The sequence below is a fragment of the Anguilla rostrata genome, chromosome 4, assembly GCF_018555375.3.
Source record: "Anguilla rostrata isolate EN2019 chromosome 4, ASM1855537v3, whole genome shotgun sequence".
NCBI lineage: Eukaryota > Metazoa > Chordata > Actinopteri > Anguilliformes > Anguillidae > Anguilla > Anguilla rostrata.
Window position 1 is genome coordinate 37,807,804 of NC_057936.1, and position 27,047 is coordinate 37,834,850.

At 40.7% G+C, this 27,047-nt stretch overlaps 1 protein-coding gene across 4 annotated transcripts in view; it reads left to right on the plus strand.

Moving 5' to 3' along the window:
• The window catches only part of myo3a (myosin IIIA), an 86,926-nt gene that overhangs the window by 51,021 nt on the left and 8,858 nt on the right, over positions 1 to 27,047 (plus strand). For 2 of the 4 annotated variants that reach the window (XM_064332499.1, XM_064332500.1), the window contains 21 exons: positions 1,017 to 1,121; positions 1,323 to 1,406; positions 2,634 to 2,836; positions 4,029 to 4,127; positions 4,313 to 4,427; positions 6,608 to 6,734; positions 7,342 to 7,552; positions 9,823 to 9,970; positions 11,869 to 12,022; positions 12,545 to 12,633; positions 12,729 to 12,858; positions 15,592 to 15,671; positions 15,938 to 15,982; positions 18,830 to 18,907; positions 19,541 to 19,746; positions 20,133 to 20,244; positions 20,556 to 20,718; positions 21,288 to 21,374; positions 21,789 to 21,912; positions 22,112 to 23,339; positions 23,829 to 23,973. In XM_064332499.1, the coding sequence (XP_064188569.1) occupies positions 1,017 to 1,121; positions 1,323 to 1,406; positions 2,634 to 2,836; positions 4,029 to 4,127; positions 4,313 to 4,427; positions 6,608 to 6,734; positions 7,342 to 7,552; positions 9,823 to 9,970; positions 11,869 to 12,022; positions 12,545 to 12,633; positions 12,729 to 12,858; positions 15,592 to 15,671; positions 15,938 to 15,982; positions 18,830 to 18,907; positions 19,541 to 19,746; positions 20,133 to 20,244; positions 20,556 to 20,718; positions 21,288 to 21,374; positions 21,789 to 21,912; positions 22,112 to 23,339; positions 23,829 to 23,973 (3,733 nt within the window). The remainder of the gene's footprint in view (positions 1 to 1,016; positions 1,122 to 1,322; positions 1,407 to 2,633; positions 2,837 to 4,028; positions 4,128 to 4,312; positions 4,428 to 6,607; positions 6,735 to 7,341; positions 7,553 to 9,822; positions 9,971 to 11,868; positions 12,023 to 12,544; positions 12,634 to 12,728; positions 12,859 to 15,591; positions 15,672 to 15,937; positions 15,983 to 18,829; positions 18,908 to 19,540; positions 19,747 to 20,132; positions 20,245 to 20,555; positions 20,719 to 21,287; positions 21,375 to 21,788; positions 21,913 to 22,111; positions 23,340 to 23,828; positions 23,974 to 27,047) is intronic. The other 2 variants (XM_064332501.1, XM_064332502.1) reach the window with 1 other exon arrangement.

Sequence of the window (27,047 nt, forward strand, 5' to 3'; positions counted from 1 at the left end):
TGAACTCCACTAATCAGAAACACCTGTGAAGCCATTTGTCCTAACATCATGGTGCCCTAAAATGGGGGACTATTAAATTATTAAAAGTGCTGTAATTTCTACAAAGTGAAACCGAAATATTTAAAAAGAAGCTATGATAAAAAAAAAAAAAATTTAAATTGTCACACGTTACAATTTAAAAATTATGAGTACAGAGCCAAATCAAGAAAAAAATATGCTTTTGTCCCAAACATTTTGGAGCTCTCTGTATGATAGCATAACTTCTTAAAGAACGGGATTTTCAAAGTTTATGTAAGAAAATGAGCACTAAAATATATTTCAATGCTTATTTCTCTTTCGTAGATCAAACTGAAGTAAAAATATAATCAATCAAATGTATTAAGACTGAAGTGCATAGTTGCAGGCCTATTCAGTGTATAGTATCAAAAATGTAAATAAATAAAATGTGAAAATAAAACAACTCTCTTGTCACAAACCTACAATATGACCCCATTAAGTTATCTGAACATAGTAATTGAATGTCTTCATCAGAGTATTGAAAAATATCATAAGATAGATAACATCCCCTTTTAAACAAAACAATAACTATTGCAAAGACATATGTGCTGTTAAGAAATGAAACAATGAATAACTCACATTTTAATTCTTATTGAAATACCACCATGATCAGAAAACATTAGGCCTACATAAAAAGGAGAGGGTTAACTGAAAAAGGTCAAATTCTCAATCAGTAAAAATAAATGGGTTATTCAAATTAATTTTTGTCTGCTTACATGCGATTACTTGTAACAAGTATCCCTTTGGGGAAGCATTGGTAGTTTTGGCTCCTGGAAATAATTTAGGCCGTTTGATAAAGTGGCACAGTGAAGAAACATATCTTGCAAATTTGAACGTTGGCTATTTTTCATTGACATTGGCATCTACATTTTTATGAGACACTGCACTCCACACTCATTATTCTAATGTATTCTAATGCATATATATGTGTCTGTATATCATCTTCCTTCCTATGACAGTTCACAAAGATATACATAGGAGCAAAGCGGACAGCAAACCCGCCCCATGTCTTTGCTGTTGCTGACATAGCCTACCAGTCCATGGTGTCCTACAGCGCAGATCAGGTACAGAGATATTTGCCCCCCTTTTAAATACTGTACATATAATTTAATCTTCATACAGGGAAATAATGCAATAATGTAAAATTAGCAATTTATTCATTTAGCAGAAGCTTTTAGCCAAAGTGGCTCAAGAATAATAATAATAATAATAATAAGCTGCTGTAGCTTATGTTATGTTATATCCTTCAACCCTCCTCCTTCCAGTGCATTGTCATCAGTGGAGAGAGTGGTGCTGGGAAGACGGAGAGTGCCCACCTTCTGGTCCAGCAGCTGACAGTACTTGGAAAGGTAGGCAAACCACACAGCTGTAGCAGCAGGAGTCTGCAGTCCACTAGGCTATGATAGTATGTAAATTTGATGGGTCCCTGAAATGTACTAAATTTCTCATTTGGGTCCTGATATTAATAAGTATTTTGAATTTGGGTCCTAATATTAAAATGTTTATGAACCAGTGGTGTCGAGCTCAGAGCAGTTCACTTGATGAATTGGCTGCAGGACTGCACGCTGACATTTTTTAGAGGGCAAACAAAAACCTCACAAGTCTCCTTTTAATAAGAAATTACTTTTTAAAATTATAATGAACATGCAATGCCTGACTGACCAATTTCCCTGGGTTTTTCTAAACCTGTCTGAAAATATCACTGAGCTGAATCACAGAACTTCTTCTCTACATGATAATTTCATTGCCAGTGCTGTTGTTTATATAATTCCCTGTTACTCAAATCACAGGCCTTTAGGGCTGAATACTGCTGATTTTCCACCCTCTCTTTACCTGGAAATCAAAAGTGAAGACTGTCTGACCAATCAGTTGCACTAATTGTTCAGTTAATTACATGGGAGAAAGAAAACCAGGGCCGGATTTGGGTTTGAGGACGAGATTTGAGTGTCCATGATGTAGTTGTTTGTCTTTTTAATAAGCCATTCATATTGAAAGTCAGTGGGCTTTCTATATAAAGGGCTTAAACCAACTGAGGTTTTTGACAATTAAAATAAAGCACAAACACACAGATGTTTTTGCTCTTTGAGGCAAATGTCAAGCACAATATCACAGCCATGCAGAATTTTAGATTCTCCAGAACACAGCAGATTCTACACAGAGGTGCCACACCTAACCCAGCCAGAGCTCCCTGCTACGCCGTTCCGGTTGTGATAATGTAGGCCTGATTTGAAGATCCTGAGGCAGTCACTGAGAGAGACAGTGGTGATTTTAAAAAGCCGTGTGAAATTAGCATTTCAAGTGCTGCAGTTCATCATCTTTGATTTAAACATGGGCAAAATAAAAATGCACATGAATTACAGGAGAAGGGAAATGTCTTTTGTGATAAAAAGGCCTGAATAATTAGGCGGTGTGGGATCTGAATTTTAATCGCTGTCACTCTTTCACGTTTTATGCGAAGCATATCTGCTTTCCCTTTGCAGTGCTTGAAAAATGGTTCTATTATGGCAGATTACTGTTTCCTGATTCTCCCCTCTCCCATCGTTTACATGTATTTGTATTTTTTTGTTTTTTTACAGGCAAATAATCGAACACTCCAGGAAAAGATTATCCTGGTCAATAACCTGGTTGAGGCCTTTGGGAATGCTTGCACTGTCATCAATGACAACTCCAGTAGGTTTGGGAAGTACCTGGAGATGAAGTTCACTGGCGGGGGCACGGTAGTGGGAGCCCAGATTTCCGAATACCTCCTTGAGAAATCCAGAGTCATCCACCAAGCCTTGTGAGTCAGATCTCTGGCATGGACATCTTCTTGTCCTTACAGAACTGTGTTATTCGCTCTCCTGTACTGTCAGTATTCCCAGAGAGCGAAAAGAGTAAATGTTTTGAAGCCTCTGACATTTGCCATCAAACTGAAGTTAATACATTCTTCTCTCCAGGGGAGAATTGCAGAGTTGGTTTTTTGTTTCTTATTTGATCACAGATTAAGGTTCTTAAACCTTGCCAGGGGGATTTTGAGCTGTAAGCTTTTAAATTTGTCTTTGTGAAAAATTGACTGAAGACTGGAACATCAGTTCTCTTTCGTCAATCCTCCAGTAAGCAATTTGGTTTTAATTTTAGCTCACAGCAGCCCACGTTTAGGGCCAATTTACTTGTGTATCATATTTTGTCACAGGATTATCTTTTTCTGCAAACTGTCGAAAAGACAGGCAGCCTTTCTGTGATATTAACAGGGTTTGAAATGCAATCAGACTGCTGCATTTCTGGAAATATTTTTTTGTTTAGTCAGACATGTTGGCACTCAGAAATCAGCCATCAGCAATCAAAATCAATAGAAGAGAACCGCACTCAAATGTCAAGAACTGCTGTGCCCCCTAATTTACTTTTGACCGTAGAATAATTCCCTGTGTTTTATTAATGATGATTATTAATAATGATTATCTTGAAAATGTAGTTCTTCACAATCACTGTGGTTCTAAAAGTGGTGAAAAGACTAACAGAGGTTTTCCATATCAAACAATAGGCATAGCACAAAATAAAGTAAGGTAACATAAGATATTTGCTTCTGAAACCAGTGCCATGGTTTCTGTTTTTGGACTCACTAATGTTTTTTGCTGTTTTCGTACTCACAAATGTTTTGTGTCTCATAACGCAGGTAAGTCTCATGCTTACTTTAGAAAAAATGTATGTATTTATATGTCTATGAACGTCTGTTTATTGATATCATGAGTAGGAGGCTGTTCAGTGTATTACAATTTTCCTAAAATGCCTGCCGTATTCAGTGAATGTGTTGGTATCTTATCTGCTTCTCCAAACCGATTACAAATGGTTTACATCCTGAGCAATACAGTAAAAATGGCTACAGTCAGTCATGTTATGTTAGTTTTCTGAGTGGTTCACATCACTTTTATTTATATTTAGAACGAAGTACCAGAACACCAGGTGTGTGATTTGGTATAATTGTGTTTTCCCAGAGGAGAAAGGAACTTCCATATTTTCTACTATATTTATGCTGGCTTGGCTGAGAGAAATAAACTGGCTCATTACAAGCTGTCTGGTACCAAAACTCCAAGGTAAGTTTCATGCTGTATGGAAAACTTGTACTGCATGTGTATGTGTTGTGTATGTGTGTGTTGTATGATTTATATACATTTGAATAAATATCTAAATTTATTTATTTATTTATTTATTTATTTATTTATTTATTTATTTAAAAATTTGAATCATTTTGTTTTTATTTTTATCTATTTTTTTGCAGGTATATTCACAATGAACAGGTAAAATTGGTGCCTGACATTGTGAGCAGTGCTTTCCATAAGGAGCAGTTTGACTCAGTGGAGCAGTGCTTCAAAGTGATTGGCTTTACGCTGGAGGTACGCATGAGAAAGCTTCATTAATTACTACTGCAGCATGTCAATTATGAGGTGATATTCATTGTGTTTGTGAAGATTGTTTTCACTGCTACAAAGCCTTTGCAATGTGGTGCATTTTTGTTTTTAATTAGCTTTCTTCAGAATACTATTTAATAATCATTATTAATAATAATAATAATAATAATAATAATAATAATAATAATAATAATAATACTTTTTTTCAAAAAGCCCTGGCTATAAGCTATAAACTAGCACCAGCCAGTCGGCCATAAACAGCTGTTTACGTTTATTAGCTGGAAACATTGATGATAGTCTTGTGTTTTTTGAGTCGCTCAGATTTGGCAAGCAAGAACAAGCGTATGCTCTCACCATCAGCAAAATTAATGAGGCTTTTTGAGGCCCTGCTAATAGCCGAACGCAGGTGGCATTCACACGTCAAAGCCACTTATCAGATTTTCACTGACAACTTGTTTTGACCAAGTCAAACCGTTAAATTTGAACCATTTATTTTTTTTCTGCCAATTCCGCATCGCCGGTTGTATTTGTAGGCCCATCTCACTGCCTCCATCACATGGAGAGAGCACAGATGCATGTGCAAACTACGCAAACTTGCTAGCTAACACTTCCTTTCATTCTCCTGCCTGAAAACTGAGCACAGCGGTCACTGCATCGGGGGAGTACACTTTAAGCGTAGCTTGTGCTGAGAGACCACCTGTGCATTAGTGACTAGAGGAGTCATTCTTGTATAAAATTATGTGAGGACAGCCATGTGAACTGAAACCCATCCTCAGTGGGTGAAGCTGTTGGCTTCCCCATATTATTTGTTGTGTAATCATGTGCCATCCTGTGGGGCTGCTAACCAAAGTCAGCGCTGGTAAGGTCAGGATTTGATGCTAGGACTAGGGACACATCCACACACTGGAACCAACACTCTTTGAAAAAAGGGTTCTGAAGGGATTCTTTGGCTTAGCTTTGTAAGGGAACCTTTGTCAGTTCTTTATAGAACCTTTATGGAGTGAGCCATTTTGCGGACAACAAACCCTTGAACTATATGGGGTTTGTCTATGGAGACACAGCCAAGCCTTTTGAGACCCTTTCTTCTGAGAATGTAGTATCCATGCGGAATGGTCCTCTGAGCATTCCCACAGCCACTTTCCTCAGGTAGTGCCTTCATTCTGTGGCCCTGTGAACCTTTACAGTAAGAATAGTACATGATTTATGTGTGCTAAATGAACTTTGTCACATAGGCCACACAGTACTAGCACTTCCTAGGAAAACAAATTAACTTGTTTATTTTTGTGGCTGAGGAAAACGGTAACCCACAGTGCAGTCCAGACTTCACTCGCTGTGTCCATGAAAAGATGCAGGCTAATGAGATTTTCATTGGTGACAGTGGTCTGACTGCTGTGATTTTGATAGGACGTGGCATGTAACGGAGAATGCGTGTAATCATGGGGACGTTTGCGTCAGTACGCCTTTGCAAATGGTTAACCGATGTAATCCAATGTCTTGGTTCAGGTACACATAAGTACTGTGATGCATAAGGAGGCAACAATTTAAATGTGTTAAATGCAAATATGCCTTAATGAGAAATAGAATCGAATAGAAAACAAGACCAGGTTAAAACCTAGTATATGGCTGGACCTAACACACATGATCCGGCCGACCAATGGTGTAACTTCAATGCTCGGCCGACCAATGGTGTAACTTCATCACCCAGTCAGTCAGTTAGTCAGTCAGTCAGTCACTCACAGACATTCGCGTTTGTAGCGCTGTTGCGGTCCAGCCAATAACTACATGTATGTACTATTTGTTTTGTGAGTTTGTCCACCTTTTCCCTACAAAACCGCAATATTAATTTATAAATGTTTGTATCCATTTGAATCAGAGTTTAAAAGAAAAATGTGTGTTCACTGCATTAGATGGTGCTGATTCACTAATTGTTCGAATTAAATTTGAGTTGAAGAATGAGAGTTTTTACTTTTGAGCTGTGTCATGGGTTTAGCACCATGGCAACAAGTGTTGTTTTGCTCTGTATGAATTTATCAATTGTTTCAATTGTTCATCACAATCATGGCAACCTGCTCAGAACTTTATGCAGCTGTGTTTGGTCATCATCAGGAATCCATTTTTATTTTTCATTTAATCAGTTGGGTTTCATTTTGTCTCTGTACCTTCAGGAGCTCGGAAGTGTTTACAGCATACTGGCTGCCATCTTGAACGCTGGCGACATCGAGTTCACCTCGGTGGCCTCTGAGCATCAGACCGACAAAAGCAACATCTCAAACATTGGTGTGCTGGAGAACAGTGAGTCAGTTCTATGCTTATATAAATGCAAAAAATGACTGTCTCCCCTGGCAACCCCGCTAAGGATGACCTCTGAATAGAGTCAACTTGTTCTGAGCTAAAAAGGCGAATTTACATGCTCTTGTGATAGTATGTGCGTGTACGTTATGTACAGTACATTGTGATGCAATCTGTACACAATGTACTTCTGTGGAGACTACGACTCACACATACACAGATACACGTATAAACCTAAGCCTAAATGTTACATATATTAAGATTTAGGTTTAAGGCAGAAGTCAATTTTATTTTGAAATATTTAATCAAAGTTGTACTGTATAAGAAACTGGAATGACAAAATTTTGTTTCTTGAAATATATAATTAAATATTTTTGTATTATTATATATATATATATATATATATATATATATAATATTTTTAAAAATTCTTAATTAAACATTTGCATGTGAGAAAAGTATTAAACCACATATGTTGCAGTGTGTACCCAGATTGCAATCATTAAAAAAAACACTAGGAAAGAGGAGAGGCTTGTTCTGCTGCACTCATCTTCGCGGTGCGTCGGAATGCGGTCACGAATGTCACTTCCTCTGGTTTGCGTCCCCGCAGCGGCGTCACTGCTGTGCATCCGCTCTGACGAGCTGCAGGAGGCGCTGACGTCCCACTGCGTGGTGACCCGCGGAGAGACCATCGTCAGGCCCAACACGGTGGAGAAGGCCTCGGAGGTGCGCGACGCCATGGGGAAGGCCCTGTACGGCCGCCTCTTCAGCTGGATCGTCAACCGCATCAACTCTCTGCTGAAGCCTGACAGCCAGCTGAGGTGAGGGGGAGGGTAAGATCATCTTGGAAGGCGGGGCTAAGACATCAAAAGCTCGGGGGCATGGATTTTTGGTTGTCGTGTCACATGTCACATCTGTTTGGTGTGTCACATGGTATGTTCACTTTATCGAGGGTGATTGGTGGTGCGTAGCTTGTGTTTTACACATTTCGCCTCATTCACAAATCATGTGTACAATTAAATTTGATTGTTAACTGTGCTTATGAACATTTCCACTAATATTATCATTTTTTAAAATCTGAATTTGTTCTTTGATTAGAAAAAGTATGTGTTTGGAAACACGTGAAAAGGCATACGCAGAAAATGTTTCCATTTAGAGTGCATTTTTAATCATGCAAAGTCATTTTAAGTGCTTACGGACCTCATGATAACCACAAATGTTTATCAATACAACTATTATATTAATATAAAAATATATTAATATTAAATATGCTATTGATTTTAACTACATTGAATAATCTATCTGAACAGCCTTAATTTTTTCACTAGCTTTTGATTTCAGTTTCAATTCAGCTTTATTTAGTTTTGAGAACAGATTTGATAGTTCAGTTTAGTTTTTAAGACTCTTTTTTATTTTTATTTCAACTGATGATGTTTTTTCCTCATACTGTTCATCTTAGATTTATTTTACAATAATACCTTGTTGGGAACCTGTGTAATTAATTTTGCATAGTGATAAAAGTGACTTATGATGATTGGTAATGATATATAAAGACTTACAAACCCTCAGCCAAACCCAACACTTAGCAGTGGGGTGTTTGTTACTTTTGGCATTTTTAGGAACCGCGCATATGAGGCATGGATACAATCGCAGGGAGCGATGAACGACTGATGCTTGCACACAACCCTGCTGGTGGCATGTCTTTTATGGGATTGCTAGTGTGTTCCCTCATGCAAATCAACATGAACAGGCACAGTTTATGTAAGCCAGTAATCCCACACTAACAGTAATCCCCAACAGTATTTCGTCAGCCAATAGCTAGTGTGTTGGCATTCCAAACATCATTGGCCCAGTGTATCCTTAGACACATTGTCCCCACAGATAAAAACAACATTATGCCAACACTGAACATGCTGGATCACCATTAGTTACACCAACAGTTCCCATGAGGGGTTGGCAGGTCTGGTACTGTTGCGCTGTGGCCACGTCCACCTTCAGGGTCAGCTCCGAATCCATTTGGAAGGTGAAGAGAATTGTACTGACCGTATTAAAGCCTACAGCAGCTCCCTGAGCCCTAGAGCCATCCTCCCCTGATGATGGGCTAGCCTACTCTGCAGGAATTTATCATCCTTGCAGATAATTTGTTTTGTAAGAAGAAACATGGATTAGACATTAGACACATAATACGCTGTTAGTTCCGTTAATAAAAAACATTTAAATAATAAAATGCTCAGTGAGGGACCTCTGTTGAGATGTTTTACAAGATGTTTTCCCCAGTGAAGTGTGTGGTTTTAAAGTTCAGCAATGGCACACAATAATTCCCGAAACAATGGAAGATGACCAGCTACAGTATTTAAAGGCTCTCATTCATTTTGTCCAGAGGCCACAGTTTGATTGTATGGATATTGCTATTAGCTGTTCAGAGGACAGGTACAGGAACCAGGACCGTTACACCAGTTGGATCGGTGGTTAACGTTTTTGAACCATTTTAACCATTTAGGATTGAAGATCCCTGACATAAATTGAAAATAATAGAATTTATTACATAAGTAAATATGTTTTAACATATAATGCTAGATATATTTACAGCAGTGTAATATGGCAATGTGTGAAAGCAGTAGTTTACCATATAGTTCTAGTATAGTATTCTCTATATATTGTGGGCATATACAGTGTAAGTGTTCCACTCTTACTAATATGTTTTTCTGTATTGAATTTCCTTAAGCTATGACCTTATTTGGCTGGGTTGATTGTGATATATTATACTGTCTCTCCACCCCCCCTCCACCCATCCATCCATCCATCATCCATTGATCTATTCATCCATCCATCCAGAGCTGCACTGAGAACTTAATGGTTAACAAACCACTTAATTTCTTTCACTCTATTCAGGAAAGGATTCAATCAACTTTTTTCCCAAGCCAAATCATATGAAGCTGTCATTTTTTCTTTCAAAAAACAGTTTTGGCGAGTTTTAGCGATTACTGCGCTTGACTGTAATAAAAAAAAAATAACCCTTAGATCATCGTATATCAAAGTTAAGGACAAATCTGTTTGTTTGCATCCATTTTAAATCCCTTCCCCAATGCAGTGAGGAGGACAAGAGTCTGAATATTGGAATCCTTGACATATTTGGGTTTGAAAATTTCAAGAGGAATTCCTTTGAGCAGCTGTGCATCAACATTGCCAACGAACAGATCCAGTTTTACTTCAACCAGCATATATTTGCCTGGGAGCAGGTACGTACCAATCCCATTCCCCCAGTCTAAGATATAGCTGTCTTCCTGAGATATTAATAGCTTCTGCAAGCTTGCGCGACTCCTGGGAGCATTTATAAGGCTTTTTATCACCTTGAAAGCCTTATTTCCATCTAAATGGTGATTTTATATCAGCATGTGGTTTAGAATGGGAGTAGGCAAAAGCAGAAATGTACTCATTTTCCAAAGGAAGTGTCTGCAGTTCCTTCACCTTCTGCCCGTGACTGAACTTGGCCTCAGGGCAGATGGAGGTTTTTAAAATGTTTTGATTTATATCTTTTTGTTTATCTTTCTTCACCCGCCATCTGCCCCCCAAAAGTCTTTTTGTAAGCAGTACAGAACAGTAAATCAAGTGAAATTGCACAAAGTCATGGTATAAATATTTAATTCAGTTCAAATATATATGTATAGCACTTGACTCTGTGACATACTGTAGATGCTTTTCAGGAAAACAGAAACTAGGAGGCCCCCAAATCCCCCATTAAAACACTAAGTGAGGTAAAGAGAAATGCTCAAGTGGTAAGAAAAACTCCAGTCGGATGAAATCTCCAACCACACTTACTCTTCTGGAGTGAATAAACACACTAGAAAACCCCAACTGGGCTTATTCTGCAACACTGTTTTCTTTTTTTACATTTATAATTTCTAATTCCATTGACAAAGAAAAGCCAAATGATGACAGCACTTGTAAGCCTTTTGTGCTGTGGAACACAATTTGAAATGTGCTCACACAGTAGATTAAATTGCACAGAATATATAGCTTGACTTCTGAAATCCTTCTGAGAATTATAGCTTGCAAATAAGCTTTTTTGCGTGTGAAACAGTAACAGTAAGTTGGGATATTGCTGTAAGCACAGCAGCCTAATACTCAGCTCTGCAATGTATTTTTTCATTGTTTTGAATGTGTTGTATTGTTCCACTGGGGCACGCCTTTCAGAAGCAATAGTTGTTCTGTCTAAAAGAAAAGAGGTTACTGTGCGGCGGCAAAATGACTTTACCCAAGGCTAGGAGTTGTACCTTATTTCAGAGATTAGATTTCTCAGACGTGCGTGCACTCAGCTACCTGGGGGCTAAAAATGCAAACATTCGCCTTCTTGTTTCATACCTTGCTCCCATGTAGACAAAATGTCAGCCAAGCCCCCAAGCCCCCCCCCCCCCACCTGCATATACGCCCCCCAGCCCCTGCCCCCTGCCAACCCCCCCAACCACAGCCCGCCACCCCCAACCCGGCAGCGTTGCTCAGGCTGATATATATGCTGCGCCTCCTCAGCTGTTCTCCATGATGTTGTCATGCCAGGTGAACACAGAGCACAATGACGCCGCTCTGTCCTTGCGCATGAGGACCCAGTGTAGTGTGGTGCTCCACCCTTTTCGAGCCTCGCTGTGCCTACACGCCGCTGTTCTGGGAGAATTCCACCGGCCTCGCTCCCTGTCAGCATCCAGCTGACGTTTCACGGTCACTTTAAATACACAGTCTCTTTCAGCAGTGGCTTCAGACTATTAACTCCTTGACCTTGGGGCTTAAGTTCCTCCGGGGTTTCTTGAGTCAGTAAATAATTTTTCCAGTTTTACGCCCAAGTGGCTTCAGGGTTTCTGTTTTTTCGATTCTGTCCGGGAGAGGTACTCTACGCAGTGCTTTTGTATACAGGCATTATTGTGTGACTATTAATGACTTTGGTGACTAATAATGGTAAATGTGAATTTCAAAACTAGTGTATTGTGATAAAGACAAGTCACCATTACATGTCATAACTATCCTTAAAAGTTAAAATAATAAATAAATAATAAAATAATATTTATATTCATCATTTTTAGAATTCTGGCAAAATAGGGAAGCCAGCCAGAACTCTGTAACCTTGTTTCTGTCCCTGTCCTGATAGGACGAGTACCTGAACGAGAGCGTGGACGCGCGCCTGATCGAGTACGAGGACAACCGCCCCCTGCTGGACATGTTCCTGCAGAAGCCCATGGGCCTGCTGTCCCTGCTGGACGAAGAGAGCCGCTTTCCCCAGGCCACCGACCAGACGCTCGTAGGCAAGTCCTCCCGTCACCCCGACTGTACCGCCGCCTCCGCGGTCCAGATCCGCACCCCAGATACGTTTCAGTCGTCTCGTCGCCCAGAACAGACAGCCTGTTCTTTTCAACGGCGCCCGTCTTGACCTTGGGGTGTCTGGTGACGGAGGCCTACAACAGCGCACACAATGAGACGCAGTCATCAAACATTTACCGCTGTGCTAAGTTTACATCTGTTTTGTCCTATTAAGAACAACACAATGAATTGGTGAAGTGTCGCATGAATATTTCAGGGTGCTAATATAAGCGGCCCCAAAGGTAGGTTAAACATAGCTTTTCCAATTGTAACTTGATAAGACTAAAGACCCCGCCACAAATGCATTTGCCATGTTAGCTTTGTTTTGATTTAGCTGCTCATTTTTATAATGACCTGCCATGTTCTGCATTAAATCAGGTCTCAGATCCTTATAAGTTGCATGAATGTCTCTCTTTGATGACACAGTGGAATGCTTGATTACGCCCTTCCCTTTTGCATCCCTGCAGAAAAGTTTGAGGACAACCTGAAGTCAAAGAACTTTTGGAGGCCGAAAAGAGTAGACCTGGGCTTCGGGATCCATCACTACGCTGGAAAGGTACATCTAATGAGATTTTTTTTTTAATTCACCCCGCTCCACCTGGGAGACGTCTTTGCCACATCTTATTCTTCATTTTGGATGTCGTTGTCCAGGTCATCTACAACACAAGTGGCTTCCTAGCGAAGAACAGAGACACCCTGCCTGCCGATATCGTCCTGCTGCTCAGGTCCTCAGAAAACGACCTCATCCGCAAGCTGGTCACTCACCCCCTGACTAAGACAGGTAAACCTGACCACAGTGACGCTAGCATTCCACTCACCTGGTAGCGTGGTGCCATTTCCTCTGAGTACTGAGGTTAACTAACGTTCCTTAATTACTCAAGCGACCGACATTTCATAAAAACATTGAGATATCTTCCCGTTTCTTTCCGTAACCCCGAGCAAGGAATTACTGACGATCAAGGTTTGTTAAAATTTTAATTGCAATGCTATGAGTAAAAATGAATGAAACAAAAAGCAAACAAGATGATTTCACTTTTTGCAGTGCGACCTCCTCCAAAGGGGGTCCAGCTTTATTTTGCGAATGGCTGGTTGCTGCAGCGTGAGTACTCATCATTACGGAGGAGTAACCAAATGCGCATCCAATCAAGTAGCTCAAAATCACAAATAAATTACATTTATTTATCAATTTTGTTTTGATTATTATTATATTATTATTTCATTATAATAATAATAATAATAATAATATTATTATTATTATTATTATTATTATTATTATTATTATTATTATTACTGTTCTTATTATTGTTTACCTCCACAAAAGGAAAACCTTTTCTGTTTTCCTTTTGTGGAGTTACCCCACGTGACCCCATGAAAGCACACGCGCCGCGCTGTCTGCCTCCAGGCGTGGAGGAGTTAGCCACGCGTGATACCCGCGCGGTGAATTCCGCCGACGGAGGGGGGAGGGGGGTGAGCGGGAAATGGGTCGGGGGAGGAGAAGGGTTTGTTTCTGGGATATTTTCAGTTCATCCTGGACGGGAAGGGCAGACGAGTCGGGACCAGGCGGAGCAGATGAGCTAACAGCCAAGGCTGCGTTTCACCCCTCGCGCAACACGCTGCACGCCGCGCGCGTCAGGCTTCGCGCCGCCGCGTCACGTGGCGCGCCTCTCCCCACACAATAGGCATCAGTTCTCGCACGAGTGCTCGCACCTCGCGCGGATCATTCAGCCGCGGCCGGGAAATCGACCGTCATCGATCGCGGCTTTATGATTTGCCCGTCACGCAGTCTAAGCCAGACACAATCTACGGCCTTATCCCGATTGATCCAATGAAGTTTTCTCTCTGCTTGCCCCTTTGCTGCCGCCGAACTACCCCCTTTTTACGTCATTTCTCCTGTTCGTCGTGAATCAGCTTGCGCGTGATTCCAGAATCTTTAACCCCCCATCACCATCTCTGAGCACCTCCCTGCTTTGCAGTCTGTGTGCTTCCTGGGATAATTAACAGCACGGGTGAGGGGCGGAGCTGAGGGAGGTCACCTGATACTCTGCTGATGTAAATCACTGGGTTCAGTGACATTTGTAGCAGGCTCAGAATTGTTCTCCCCCCGCACGTTGTGTGGGCCTCAAATACGTCCAGATTCTGTCAGTGCAGCCCGATAACACAGCGACGAAGCGCAGGATGTGAGCATTTTGTTGGAGCTGAATACAAACTGTGCTCTTGAAACCCTGGAAACGTGTTTGGTTGGACGTGAGGGGTTGATCGATGACTGGTATGGTGTACAAAACAAAAAGGCAGGTTGATAGATGATTGGTATTGTGGACCAAACGCTGCTCCAGAGCTGCATTTTTCATGCAGGAGACCTACAGGCAGTAAAATATCTGCTCCTGGCCGCTTCAGTTGGGTGGGCAGCAAGTGCGATGGAGCCAAAGATCGTACCTCATTACCTCAGCTGATGCTACAGCGGGCAGACACAGGCAGACTCTCACACAAGCAGGCACAGGCCAAGCAGACAGTCAGGTGCAGACAGACAGAGGCAGACACAGGCAGATTCTCACACAGGCAGACACAGTCACTTGCTGTCAGACACTGTCAGACACAGTCAGACACAGGCCGACACAGTCAGACACAGTCACACGCAGACAAACACAGTCAGACACAGGCCGACACAGTCAGATGCTATAACACATAATACTTAAATAAATACAATTTATATGTTACAAAGGGAGATCTTTTAACACTAACTTTGTTAAAAGTAACACAAAATGTGTTGTCCTGAACTAGGGCAAGGGGTTGTGTTTAAAAATGACTGTTTTGATGGTACAGATGCACATATGATGACTCTCAAAGCGGAGGGGATCTGGAGTGATTTAATAACAAAGAAATAAGAAGGCAGCTCAGATTGTAGAATGCATGTAGCACTATTTGTGTAATCTTATTTGTGTGAGTTATTAGGCTGCTTTTTACTGACTGACTGATACAGTGGGGGGGCTGATATGTAGGTAATTCTTAATTATTATGTAAAGGTAATTATCCTAAGCCTTTATCTACTTTTGGGAAGTACAGGCATTGTGGGGCTAAAAGCACTTATCAACTTCTTTCAAAGTCTTTGCTCAAGTTATTAATGCTCTCATTTTGATTGCTTTGTGATTGCTTTATTAGTGTCTGCCAGCACTAACTTCATTTCTCACAGGGCTATACAGCTTGATACAGTTTTTGATAAAGGGCAAAGTTATTACGATTCCCATGAGATAATGGCAAATAGATAGGAACGATATGGTTCAGTGGAATATATATTCACGCACCTATTATCTCCATATAACGAGCACCCAATTTAGTGTGTAATAAAGTTTACAAAGCCTAATATTCAGTCGGACGTAGTAGGCCAGGGGGAGTGTTGTCAGTTGTGTTCTCAGAGGTTAAGCATAAAGTTTGAAAGGCCCTCTGGTCAGTTTTGAATGTCTCTGTGTCGACCCTTAATATGACAGGTCTCTTCTGTTTTACTTTCCCTCTCTTCCAGGAAACCTTGCTCACACCAAGGGTAAAGCGATGGGGAGCACTCATACGCATACCCCCCAGCGCACTATTAAGTTTGCCAAGGTGAGTTCATTAGACTTACCACTCATCCTAATTAAAAATGCATGAACAAACCAGTTTTGTGTGTTCTTTCTCTCTTCTCTCCTATTTCTCTAATTCACTTTCTCTTACTGTGGCTGTTCTTCTCTTTCTCTCTCTTGTCTAGCTTTCACTCATTCTTTCTCACTCACTTGCTCTCTCTCTCTCTCTCTCTCTCTTGTTCTCTCTCTCAGACTAATTAACCTCAGGTATCATCCCTGTCTCTTCCCCTCTGGTTTCTCCTTGTATAGATGGGAATGCTTGTGTTGTTGAGTTCACTGAGTTCAGTCAGTGAGGTAATAATGATTTTATCCCCTTCCCCCCATCTATACACTAGAGATTAGAAACTCTAGAGACGAGAATAGAAAAATGTAAACAAAAGCTTTAACATGCTTCTCCCTTTCCCGCCTGTCTCTAGGCTTCGCTACAGCATAGCAGTGTGGTTATACAGGCTTGCTCCCATAGATTAATAAACTAAGAGCAGATGTTTCCTGAGTTGTTGGTCTGATTACGTTTTGGAGGAAGAGCTCTTACACTACCATTCAAAAGTTTAGAATCACAGAGAAATGTTTATGGTGAAAGAAATTGATACATTTATTCACCAAGGTGGCATTAAATTAATCAAAGAATGCAGCCAAGACATGTTATAAATCACAATTTCTTGGCATCTTACTCATGGAATAGCCTTAATCTCTCTCTCAAAAAACAAACAAACAAAAAAAAGACAATTGTCTGAAAAGTTTCTAAAGAAAGCTGTCTCTTTTTGGCCATTTTTTTAAACCAAAATTGAACAAATTAGCACATTAATACTTAAGGATACGGTAACACAGTGTGCTGTCAGTACATTGGAGGAATGGCTGTTGAAAATGGGGCTTTGCAATCTTATGTAAAGATTGAATTACAAAACTGTCATTTCAAACAGTAATAGTAATTTGTAACATTACCAATGTCTTGTATTTTTCGATCAATTTAATGTTACCTTGGTGAATAAAAGTATCAGTTTCTTTCAAACACATAAAAACATTTTCAGTGTTTACAAACTTTTTAATGATAGGGTACATGTGAAAATATCATATGTTTTCCTCACTGTTTTTTAAGAAACAAAATATTTGTATGATGCATAATAATATTAGAAATGCTAATATGTACTGGTTTTTTCCTCCAGAAATGTAAGTAAGAGACCCTCCCTGCTATATGTAACCCTTCCCCCTATATAAATATTCATGTGTGCATTTTGTAACTGCTATAATTTGAACACAATTTAAAAATAGTATGCATTTAATTTCCAGTCATTGAGCATGAAAAGGGGTTACGTGACACAAGATTTAAGGCACATTGTAGAATGGCTTAAGAATGATGAGGACATGCATATATTAGCATTCATTTGCATGTTTAATCATGTTTTTTTTTTCTTAAGAGAACTCAATTTTAAGTTCCCTCCTTTGTACACTAAACATAACTGCAAAATATTTAATACATATTTGATATGAAAAGGGCGAAAACAAAATCAAACAGTTCTGATAACCGTCGAAAGGCAGCAGGCCACTGAAAGACAGATGCTTTTGTTCAAAAGAAGAAAAAAAATGAACTGCAAAAATGAATCTGATGAGATCCTGATACCCACATGTTAGGAGTATTGGTTGTTACATTTAAATTAGGCTGCATTTCAAATACTTTAAATACTTTTAAAACATTACATTTTGTAATCTTCAAAGCTACTTTCGATGATTGAGTCAAACAAAACAATAATATTTTTCTTATAGCATTTATGTGTTTCACTTAATTATGGCTATTTTCAGATTTGTAACACTTTCATATATGTTTGTCCAAAGTTGTTTGGAGTACCTGCTACAAACAAAAGTCTATAAATTATTTAAACATTTTATAATGTAATATCTCATGTGAATACTGTATGTGGCTTTATGTAATATTTCATGTTATTAAGTGTGCCTATGTTATTTTCACACATACATATTTCACTATATGAGCTCATACCTGTTCTTGCCAATAACTCTACAGTGTAGTGCTTATTAGAAATGTTTTCCTAATGTAAATTATTAAAATGTTGTTTTGTCCTCAAGATTGAATGTAACACCCATATGAATATAATCTCCAAGGTCAGATCCATCATACAGTAATTGTCCATTTGCCCTAGGGACTAAGTCATAATGCATATGATATATTTCCTATCACACGCTCCCTGAGCAGAACTTTTGAAGGTTTTAGTTATTTTATCCATGTTCTTAAATAATAGACTTCATGTTTTGTCTGTTTTTAATGGACAGTAATCCAATTCTCCATACATTACTATTGAAGTAATTTATGTAAGTTAAAATTGCCATGTGTTGGGAAATTTGGCAACTGAATAGCCAAAACAATGTTCAGATGTGTATTAGTTTACATTCAGCATAATCAAAACATGCAGTACATGGGATGGTTATGAACCAAACCTTTCCATTATTGCCACTAGGCTAATGACGATGAAGAGAAATAAATGTGTATTGTGCACATTTTAGGCATTTAGCAGATGCTTTAATCCAAAGCAAATTACCCAGAGTACATTCTTAGTGAGTCGTTGTCATTCATTGTAAACATAATCCATTTATACAGCTGGATATTTACTGAACCAATTCAGATTCATCACCCTACTCAAGGGTACAACAGCAATGCCCCACCTGGAAATCAAACCTACAACCTTGATATTGCAAGCCTAGCAATTAACTAACTAACCACAGTAATTAACTGTGGCTAATATTAGATAAGTACATTTTAGTGTTTTGCCCATGTGCCCTTTTCTTAAATGCTGGAAATTCCATTCTTCCTAGGTTTTCAGAGCCAGGGGAATTTTGCCTTTCCTCTTGTATGTTTTAAAGGTCCAGTCAGGGGTTCTGTGTTTGCCACAGTGACTTTTAATGTGGCCTTTAAATCAAATGAGATTAAATTCCAAAAATGTACCTTTTTGCTGAAAGGTCACATAAAGAAGTGGGGCAGGGGGTCAGATTCTCTCACAGGAACAGACAAACAGGAATGATATCAAACTATGTACAGTGTTTGCTTTGATTAAATGCACATATGTGGCCATGCACTGCATATCGTACATGGTGTAACCTTTTAAATGTCTCAAGTGTTTTATTTGTGTCCAGGGTGAGAGTGGAGAGTCCACCCACCATCCCAGAGAGACCACCAACATGAGAACCCAAACGGTTGCATCATACTTCAGAGTAAGATCACAGGCCAACAAAATAATGAAATGAACAGAACACCTCGTGAAGGGGATGGCTCCCATCAGAACAGCTGCTACTTGCTTTCTTACTGAAGTTATTGTTTTAAGTAGTTTTTTCTCATATTTTATTTAAATCAGGTTTGATTATTAGCAGTGTAGTCACAAGCTGCAATGTGTGCAAAACAGATTTACTGTATGCTTCCTGCGAGAACTTCTGGAAAATTATTTCTGCTCAAGTCTAAGATGTAACTGGGTCTTGCACATTAGATCACTTCCTGAGTGTCAATCTGACAATGAAAAAGCTATGAAGAAGACAAAACTAGTACACATAGGTACAGGGCAACAAAAAATAAAGTCTAATTGAAGAGTAGAGTTCACCTTCTCCTTGTTTAAATGTTGCCAATGACTTGATTGATGTTCCCTATGCAAACAAACAGTGTTTATCCTGATGAAGACCATACAGCTTAATAAACATGGTCAGTTAATTACAAAAGTAGCTGGAACAATGGTACAGTGAGCAGGAGTTCTCCATTTTCCTGAATTCTTCTGTTTATGTTACTACATGGAGACAAACCCCTGAATGCCATCGTTCACAGCCGGCCTTCCTCAGAACCTCTTTCCCACCCTCCAGTATTCCCTCATGGACCTGATGTCTAAGATGGTCGCGGGGCAGCCCCATTTCGTCCGCTGCATCAAGCCCAACAACGACCGGCAGGCCAACAAGTTTGACAGGGAGAAGGTCCTGATCCAGCTGCGCTACACTGGCATCCTGGAGACAGCCAAGATCCGGAGGCAGGGCTACTCCCACCGCATCCTCTTTGCTAACTTCATAAAGAGGTGAGAGAGTGCAGGAGAGTGGGTCCCCCCCACCCCACACCCCATGGCACTACCTCCTCCCCCCCCCCCTCAATTTTAAGCCACACCCCTCTTTATTCCCCACCCCATGGCTCCCAGACATTTGGTTTAGTCTTATTAATTAAGCGATATGTTTCTAGTTGGATTCATCGTGTGGTCCATGTGCAGAACTGAGGACCGCCAGCCTTTTTGCATGACATCTCTCATAACTGCTTTGTTCAGGTCTTGCAGAGTCACTCGGCTGCTCTCAAACAGTGTTCAAGACTCAGGGCCTACCCATTTTATTTCCTCCTCATGTCTCGGGGCGTCTGCTTGGCCTCTCAGAGATGCTCCTTTTTTGGGTTAGCTTCATTGGCCATTTGTTACAGGTACTGCATCCTGGCCTTCCGAGCAAACGAGGACCCACCAGAGAGTCCTGAGACGTGTGCTGCCATACTGGAGAAAGTCAAACTGGAGAACTGGGCCCTGGGGAAAACCAAAGTAAGGAAGGACTACGTCCTCACTGTAAGATCTCTCAAACTATGGTCCGTTCGGTGCCAGAGCAAGACTACCTATCAGTTTCAGGACTGCACTCAACCTTTTGGTAATCTTACACAAGCTTTTACTCAGGGTTATGCTCAACAAGGTAAAGGTTGAGCCTAAGATTGGTGTAATTATAATGAAAGAGCTTTGCTCTAGTGTGACTGGCATAAACCTGGAAGACAATTGGATCATCAGGTCAAACGGCGTGTGTGTGTGTGTGTGCGCGTGCGTGTGTTTGCGTGCGCGTGCGTGCGCACTGTGATGGTCAGGTGTTCCTGAAGTACCACCACGTAGAGCAGCTGAACCTGATGATGAGCCGGACCATCGATGGGATCATCCTGCTGCAGGCCTGTGTGAGAGGCTGGCTGGGGGCGAAGAGGTACCGCAGGATGCAAGAGAAGAGAGAGCAGAGTGCAGTCGTCCTGCAGTCCGGTGAGCTCACATGTTTAAAAATCCTGGGTCTTTCCCTCCTTTTTAACTGCACTCAAATCTGTTTTGAACATCTATTTTATTGGGTGTAGCTGGCTGGCATACCTTAATGTGACTAGCATAATGTTACCTTGACAGCTCATATTGCAATCACACTTTCTCTGTGCATCATGGCTTTCGTTGGCATGTACTATTCTCAAAATAATTAATATATTTTTCCACATTGGTCAGTTCTGGAATTTATGATACAACCATAGTGTTGGTGACAGATATAAATTGTGTGATATTGTAATGTTAGCACACAGTAGTGGGGCTGGCTAGTGGGAACTTAATTCTGAGCAAGGTGTGCTGCATAGAAGGTTTGGCTTAATGGCAAAAGCACAATCTTTCCTGCAAAACTCCAGACAGATTGGGGATGGCACCCTGCCACATGCAGGCAGTGAAAATTAGCTACTGATGAGAAGGTGAACAGATACCTTCCACATTTTGTTCACCCACCACATTTGGTTATGGGCTTTTAGTTCAGACTTCGGACTATTTTCAAATTTCTTGATTCAACTTTGTGGCCCCAGCTTACAGGGGCCACAAAGTCCGCAGAGAGGTGAATGGGGATCGAAGCAAAGCCAAGACGGAGGCTTTCATGATCCATTTTCAGGCTGGTAAGAGGCATTTTTTCTCTTTTCTCATTTTGCAATATGTGAAGAATGATGCACAGACTTTTCTGATGTTTAGTTATGCTTGTGGCTCGTGGTAAAATGAATGCATACTTGGAGAAAGCTGAATATGATTTGTAAGACAGCAAAAACAACATCTTACCATGAAAGGATACTCACCCATATCATTTTGATAATAAGATACTTTTGAACATTTCTTACTAAGTCTATTGGCTTTTATACAGATATGTGTACTGAAACCACAGCCTTAATTAAAATTCTACCAAAATCATCATGTCTAAAATCTGTATCCAATTATCCAAGTAGTGGAGTCCACTAGTTTATGTGGTGACAATATTGTATATGTCAAGACATGGGAAAAAAAATATCATATGCCTTTGCTCTGTCTCTATCTGTCAGTCTGCAGAGGCTACCTTGCAAGGAAGATGTACAAAGAGTTGGTAGATGAAAAGAATAAAGCAGCTATAAAGATCCAGGCTCATTACCGTGGACACAAAGAGAGGAAGAGCTTCAAAAAGAGAAAGTATGTCTCCTGAATTTCTACCATTTAGCTCCCCTCCCTGACCATGTAACAATCTGGGAATGATTGACAAATGAAAGTGTGCAGTCAGCAGCACTTTAATACTGTAATTGTATGCTAATAACGCTAAGGCTAATTATAACAACTGTATTAGTGCAGCAATAGTAACCATACCAACGCTGTGTATCCTCCTCCCTTTTAGGGAAGCCATGCAGAACAAAAAGCAGGAAGAAGGGAATGTGGAGGAGGTGCAAAATGAGGCCCTGTCTGAGGCCGTAAGCAGTGAGGAAGGAGGGCAGCTGGCAGAGGAGAACCACACAGAGGAGAAAAGTGCAGGAGAGAAAGGAGAGGGGCAGAATGGATCGGAGGAGGAAGAGACAAAAGCAGCCGTAGTGCTCCAGAGCAACTACAGGGGCTATAGGGAGAGGAAGAAGTTTAAAGAGGGCCGTCAGGCCAAGGCAGGAGATGCGATCCCCACCGAGCCCCAGGGTCCGGGGGACCAGGGCGAGGACGAGGTGGAGCTAGCCGAGGAGGCGGCCGAGGCAGAGGAGGCCGCTGCCGCAGAGGACCCCACCGCCACCCAGGAACAGGAAGGGGGACAGGAAGCAGGAGGACTGGAAGTGAACCCTGACCAGGAAGCCAAAGCCGCCACTGTCATCCAAAGCAACTTCCGGGGGCACAGGGAGCGGAAGAAGCTGGAGGAGGAGGGCAAGCTCCCAGCCAGGGGGAAGAAGGCCTCCCCCGAAAAAGACCAGCCGCCTCAGGAGCCCAAACAGGAGCCAGGTGAGGAAGCCCCTGAAGAGCCCCCTCAGGGTCCTCTGGAAGAACCCCCTGAGGAGCCTGCTCAGTCCCCAGAGAAGGAAGAAGAGAAGGAGAAGGCAGAGGAGGACAACGCAGGGCCGGCAGGAGGAGAGGACGAGGAGGCCAAAGCCGCCACCGTCCTCCAGAGCAACTTCCGTGGTCACAAGGAGCGCAAGCGGCTGCAGGAGGAAGGGAAACTTCCCAAAAAGAAAACGGCGGAATCCGAAAAGAGCTCAGTGGACAAGGAGCATGAGACAGGGGCTTCGGACCCGGGACCGGAGCCAGAGCCAAAGCCGGACCCAGAGGCCCCCAGTGTGGGTGCGGAGGTGGACGAGGAGAAGGCGGCCACAGTCCTACAGAGCAACTTCCGTGGGCACCAGGAGAGGAAGAGGCTGAAGGAGGAAAGAGAGGCGGGGAAACAGTCGGATAAGAACGAAGATGAGGACGAGGGCATTTCGGAGCTTAACGGCGCTCAGTTAGAGCCTGAAGAGCCCAGTCCAGACGACCGGTTTGAGCAGGAGCAGGCTGCTGTGAAGATCCAGAGCAACTTCCGCGGCTACAAGGACAGGAAGAACCTCAAGATGTCTGCGGAGAAGGAGACTGAGGAGCTGGAAAGCTTTTCTGAACAAGTAAGGAGTTGGGGGCAGAACTGACACATGGCTCATGTTTACATGGATATGTGCTTCCTTAATTAAATCTTTGTTTAATAATTCAAGACTCCTGACTTTGATTTGACATTTGAATCTGTTTTTGTTTGACAGTGTGTTACAGTGCTTCTGTCAGACTGCCAAATTAAAAAAACAAATTCTGTTTAAAAAAAAACGGAATTATTTGTATTGTATTTGTATTTGTATTTGTACTTAGTACTCAAAACTGAAAAAGGTATATATCTGGCTATGTATCATCTCCTCCTAAGATCTGGAAATTTATTTTTTTCCCCTGTAAGGGACACAAGTCTCTGGTCTTAATCTCTGGAACCATATTTCCTAATATGTTGAAACCTACGCTACTAGGGACATTGAATAAAAATAAAATAGATAATATTTTTGAAAATTATATATATTTTTTCATGATTTTCTGCCTGGCCTCTTAAATCTAAATATTTTCCCCTGGATTAGGTAAGCACAGCTTCAGATAACTACTTGTCACTCCAGAAGAAGCTGAACGAGATAATCCTGGCTCATCAGATGAACCCCTCCAGTAATGGCATGTTCATGAAAGGAACCCAAATCAACGGATACTTGGCTACCCAGCAACAATCAGGTGGGCTCGACATAGGGATGTTCTGCGGGTTCCATTCAGAGCTAACAGCGAGCACAGTGCTAACCATAGCCCCAATCTTTACTATTTTTCTTCAGGTAGTAGCTTCATGAATGCTTTCTTTAATGAACTAGCCTCCTTGATTGTAAATCCCCTTTTGCCATTTGGCGTCTTGTCAATAATGTTTAGGTTGGGAAATGTAAATAGCATTGGGAGTAGTGTTTTGGCCCAAATTGAATTTGAAGTGATATAATTAAAACACATTTCCAAGAAAACCCACAGCTGTTGTGATACCTCAGCTCTTTGAGGCAAAAAACACAGACTCAAATGCATTGGCTTATTGAATCATCTTTCAATTCAACAATCTTTATAAGACGAACCAAGAGTCCAACAACTTGTCATTTAGTGCTCCTCTGAAGGCACATATGAAATAATGGCATTAAATGATGCATGAACGGCAAAGTAATTACAGACTGAGAGACATTTTTCTCCAGGTAAGAAACAAAAAACAGATAATAAGATATTGCAGACTTGATGTTGTCAGCAAGGTGTTTCCACACCCTGGGGAGCTGAAAAGAAAGAAAAGAAAGAAATGGTAGAAGAAACTGATGGCGGAGTAAATCATGAGGGGAGGACAGAGAGAGCAGGAGGTAATGATAGCTTAGAGATAAAAAGCAGAGTGATTAATACAACAAGCAGCAAGAATGAGCCTTTTTTCTTCCCAATCCAGAATGTGCTTCTCAACCACATTATGATACTGCCATACCACCCATACCTTCACAAGGCTGCACAGTTCTATAGGAAAGTCAAAGACACACAAATATTTTATGTCAGTTGGTAGCTGGTTGGTGTCCAATATGGAAGAGCTAATCCCAGGCTCTGTGGCTGACCTAATCTCACCCTCCTCCAAGTGACAGGAGGTCAGCTGTGCCTCACAGTGATCTCCCAGTCGTTGTCAGGTAATGACATACACCAGCTGAGGCCCAAACTTGCCATGTTTAGAGTGAAGAGCCCAGCCTGTGGTTGTGGTGAATTTGAGTATCAAAATTCAGAATCACTTGGAAAGAAGCTGTAATGTACCATGGAAGACCAATGGGGATTGATTGAATGCTTTTGGGTAATAAAGGCAACAGACCAAGGAAAGTGGGCGAGAAACAACAGTTCAAACAGGTTTAATTTGCCATAAAATTGAGGAAATGAGGACAGTGGCGTACCTGTGTAAAGAGAACATTAAATAGAACTACTGCAGGTGACACAGAGAGAAAGACTCTGGTGCGCTCAAGGGCAATAAACAGAAAAAATTGGTGGAGGTGCCTACACTCAGATGCAAGCACAGTGCTAACCCTACCCCTAATCTTTACTAGTTTTCTTCAGATAGTAGCTTTCTTAAGTATTAGATTCAAAATGGCTTGCATCTGGACAGAGCTTGTGTACAAAGCTTTGTTTGAGCAGAAAAAAAATATCTATGGTCATTGCATAAGAAACATCAGTAGTGAATGGAAGAAAGCGCAGAGAGCAGGGAACAGGCTGGCAGGGGTTTGTAGGAGTTCCGTAATGTTAAGTAGTCCCTGGAGGTCTAAAACCAACTGAAAATGAAGGACAAGATGCAGTGTTGGGAATAGTCCAACTTCAGGTCACACACAGAGAAGGCATTTGATAGAATATCTGGGTACATGCTAGTAGAAGTGTTCAAGACATAGGGATTGATGCTCTCTAGACAATGGGTAAAATGACAAGGCCTAATTGGGTTGAAAGAATAGGTTGGTCTGTTCTCATCATCAAATATTCTTATGTTCTTATGTTCAAAGTTGGACCAGGAATGCTTAGCTTTCATTTTTACTTAATTTGTCTCCATTTTCTGCCGCTGATAATTTTATCAGTGGAGTCCCCATTTTCTGTTGTAGTATATGATATTATCAAAACCAGGAATGTCAAGTTGGCAAGAAGGGAAGGACTTTTTCCCATCAGTGATATGGCATTCTGAAATTCATAGAATTTTAGCAGATGTATTTTTCATTAGATTTTTAGATAATGTAGGTAATTGCTTTGGTGTCTTGGATCACAGGCAGGAGGAATGCCGCCATTTGGCGTTCACTATCTTCATGTCACATGTCAAATCACAGTGGCAGTTGAGGGTCGGTTATTTGAAGTTACCGGTGTCCGAGGGAATTGTAATTATAATGTCAGTTATAATTATCTTCATTTCACGGTGTAATGACAGCTTCTACTTCATAGCTTCTACTTCATAAGCTGTGACGGAAGGTAGTTTTGGAACTACCAGTAGGTTTTGTTTCCATTCTTCATGGTTTTGTCTGTGACCTTTTTTTTAATATTTGTTGAAAATGATTTCTGAATAACCTTTGTTTACTCTCTGACAGATGCCTAACAGTGAAATGATGTTATGCAAATCAGTTGCCTGAAGAAACTTGAAATGTTATTTTGAATGGCAGAGCTGCAATCCTGTCTTTTTTCATATAATATCTTGATAGATTGGTCTTACTTAATCATGTGCTGTTTATGATTTCTAGTGTAATAATAATTATTACAATCATAATCCATCACTTGCAGTATTCTCTCCAACAAAAAATTGATTGCACTTTGAATGGCAATAACATTGTTCTTTATGCCAAGATGCCATTAAATAATAATTGCATTTCATTAGAAGTGCTGTAGCAATTATAACCATTAATGTGTGCATTTCAAATAGCGTTTATTCCTTTGAGCAGTTCAATATTACAGTGACCTTTTAAGAGTCACATTCAATAAGTATGACAAACCTTTTTTTGCTGTAGCCAATTAGTGTTTTTCTACATTGATAAATGGTCTTTAACATCCAGTGCCTTGTGTGTGTATTGGAGCAAGAAATAGTTTCAAAATATGTCTGTAATCTTAAAGGCATCATTCATACTGAATTTATAAATGAGGACTTTACTGTACCAGAATATGCATCACATTACATACTGCTATTCTATTAAATCCTTTAAATTGTGTTTGCAGTGGGATATTTAACTGATCGATGATTTCAAATTAGTTGTTTTGGCTCAGGGAATCAAATAAATGCTCTTTAACCAGACTGA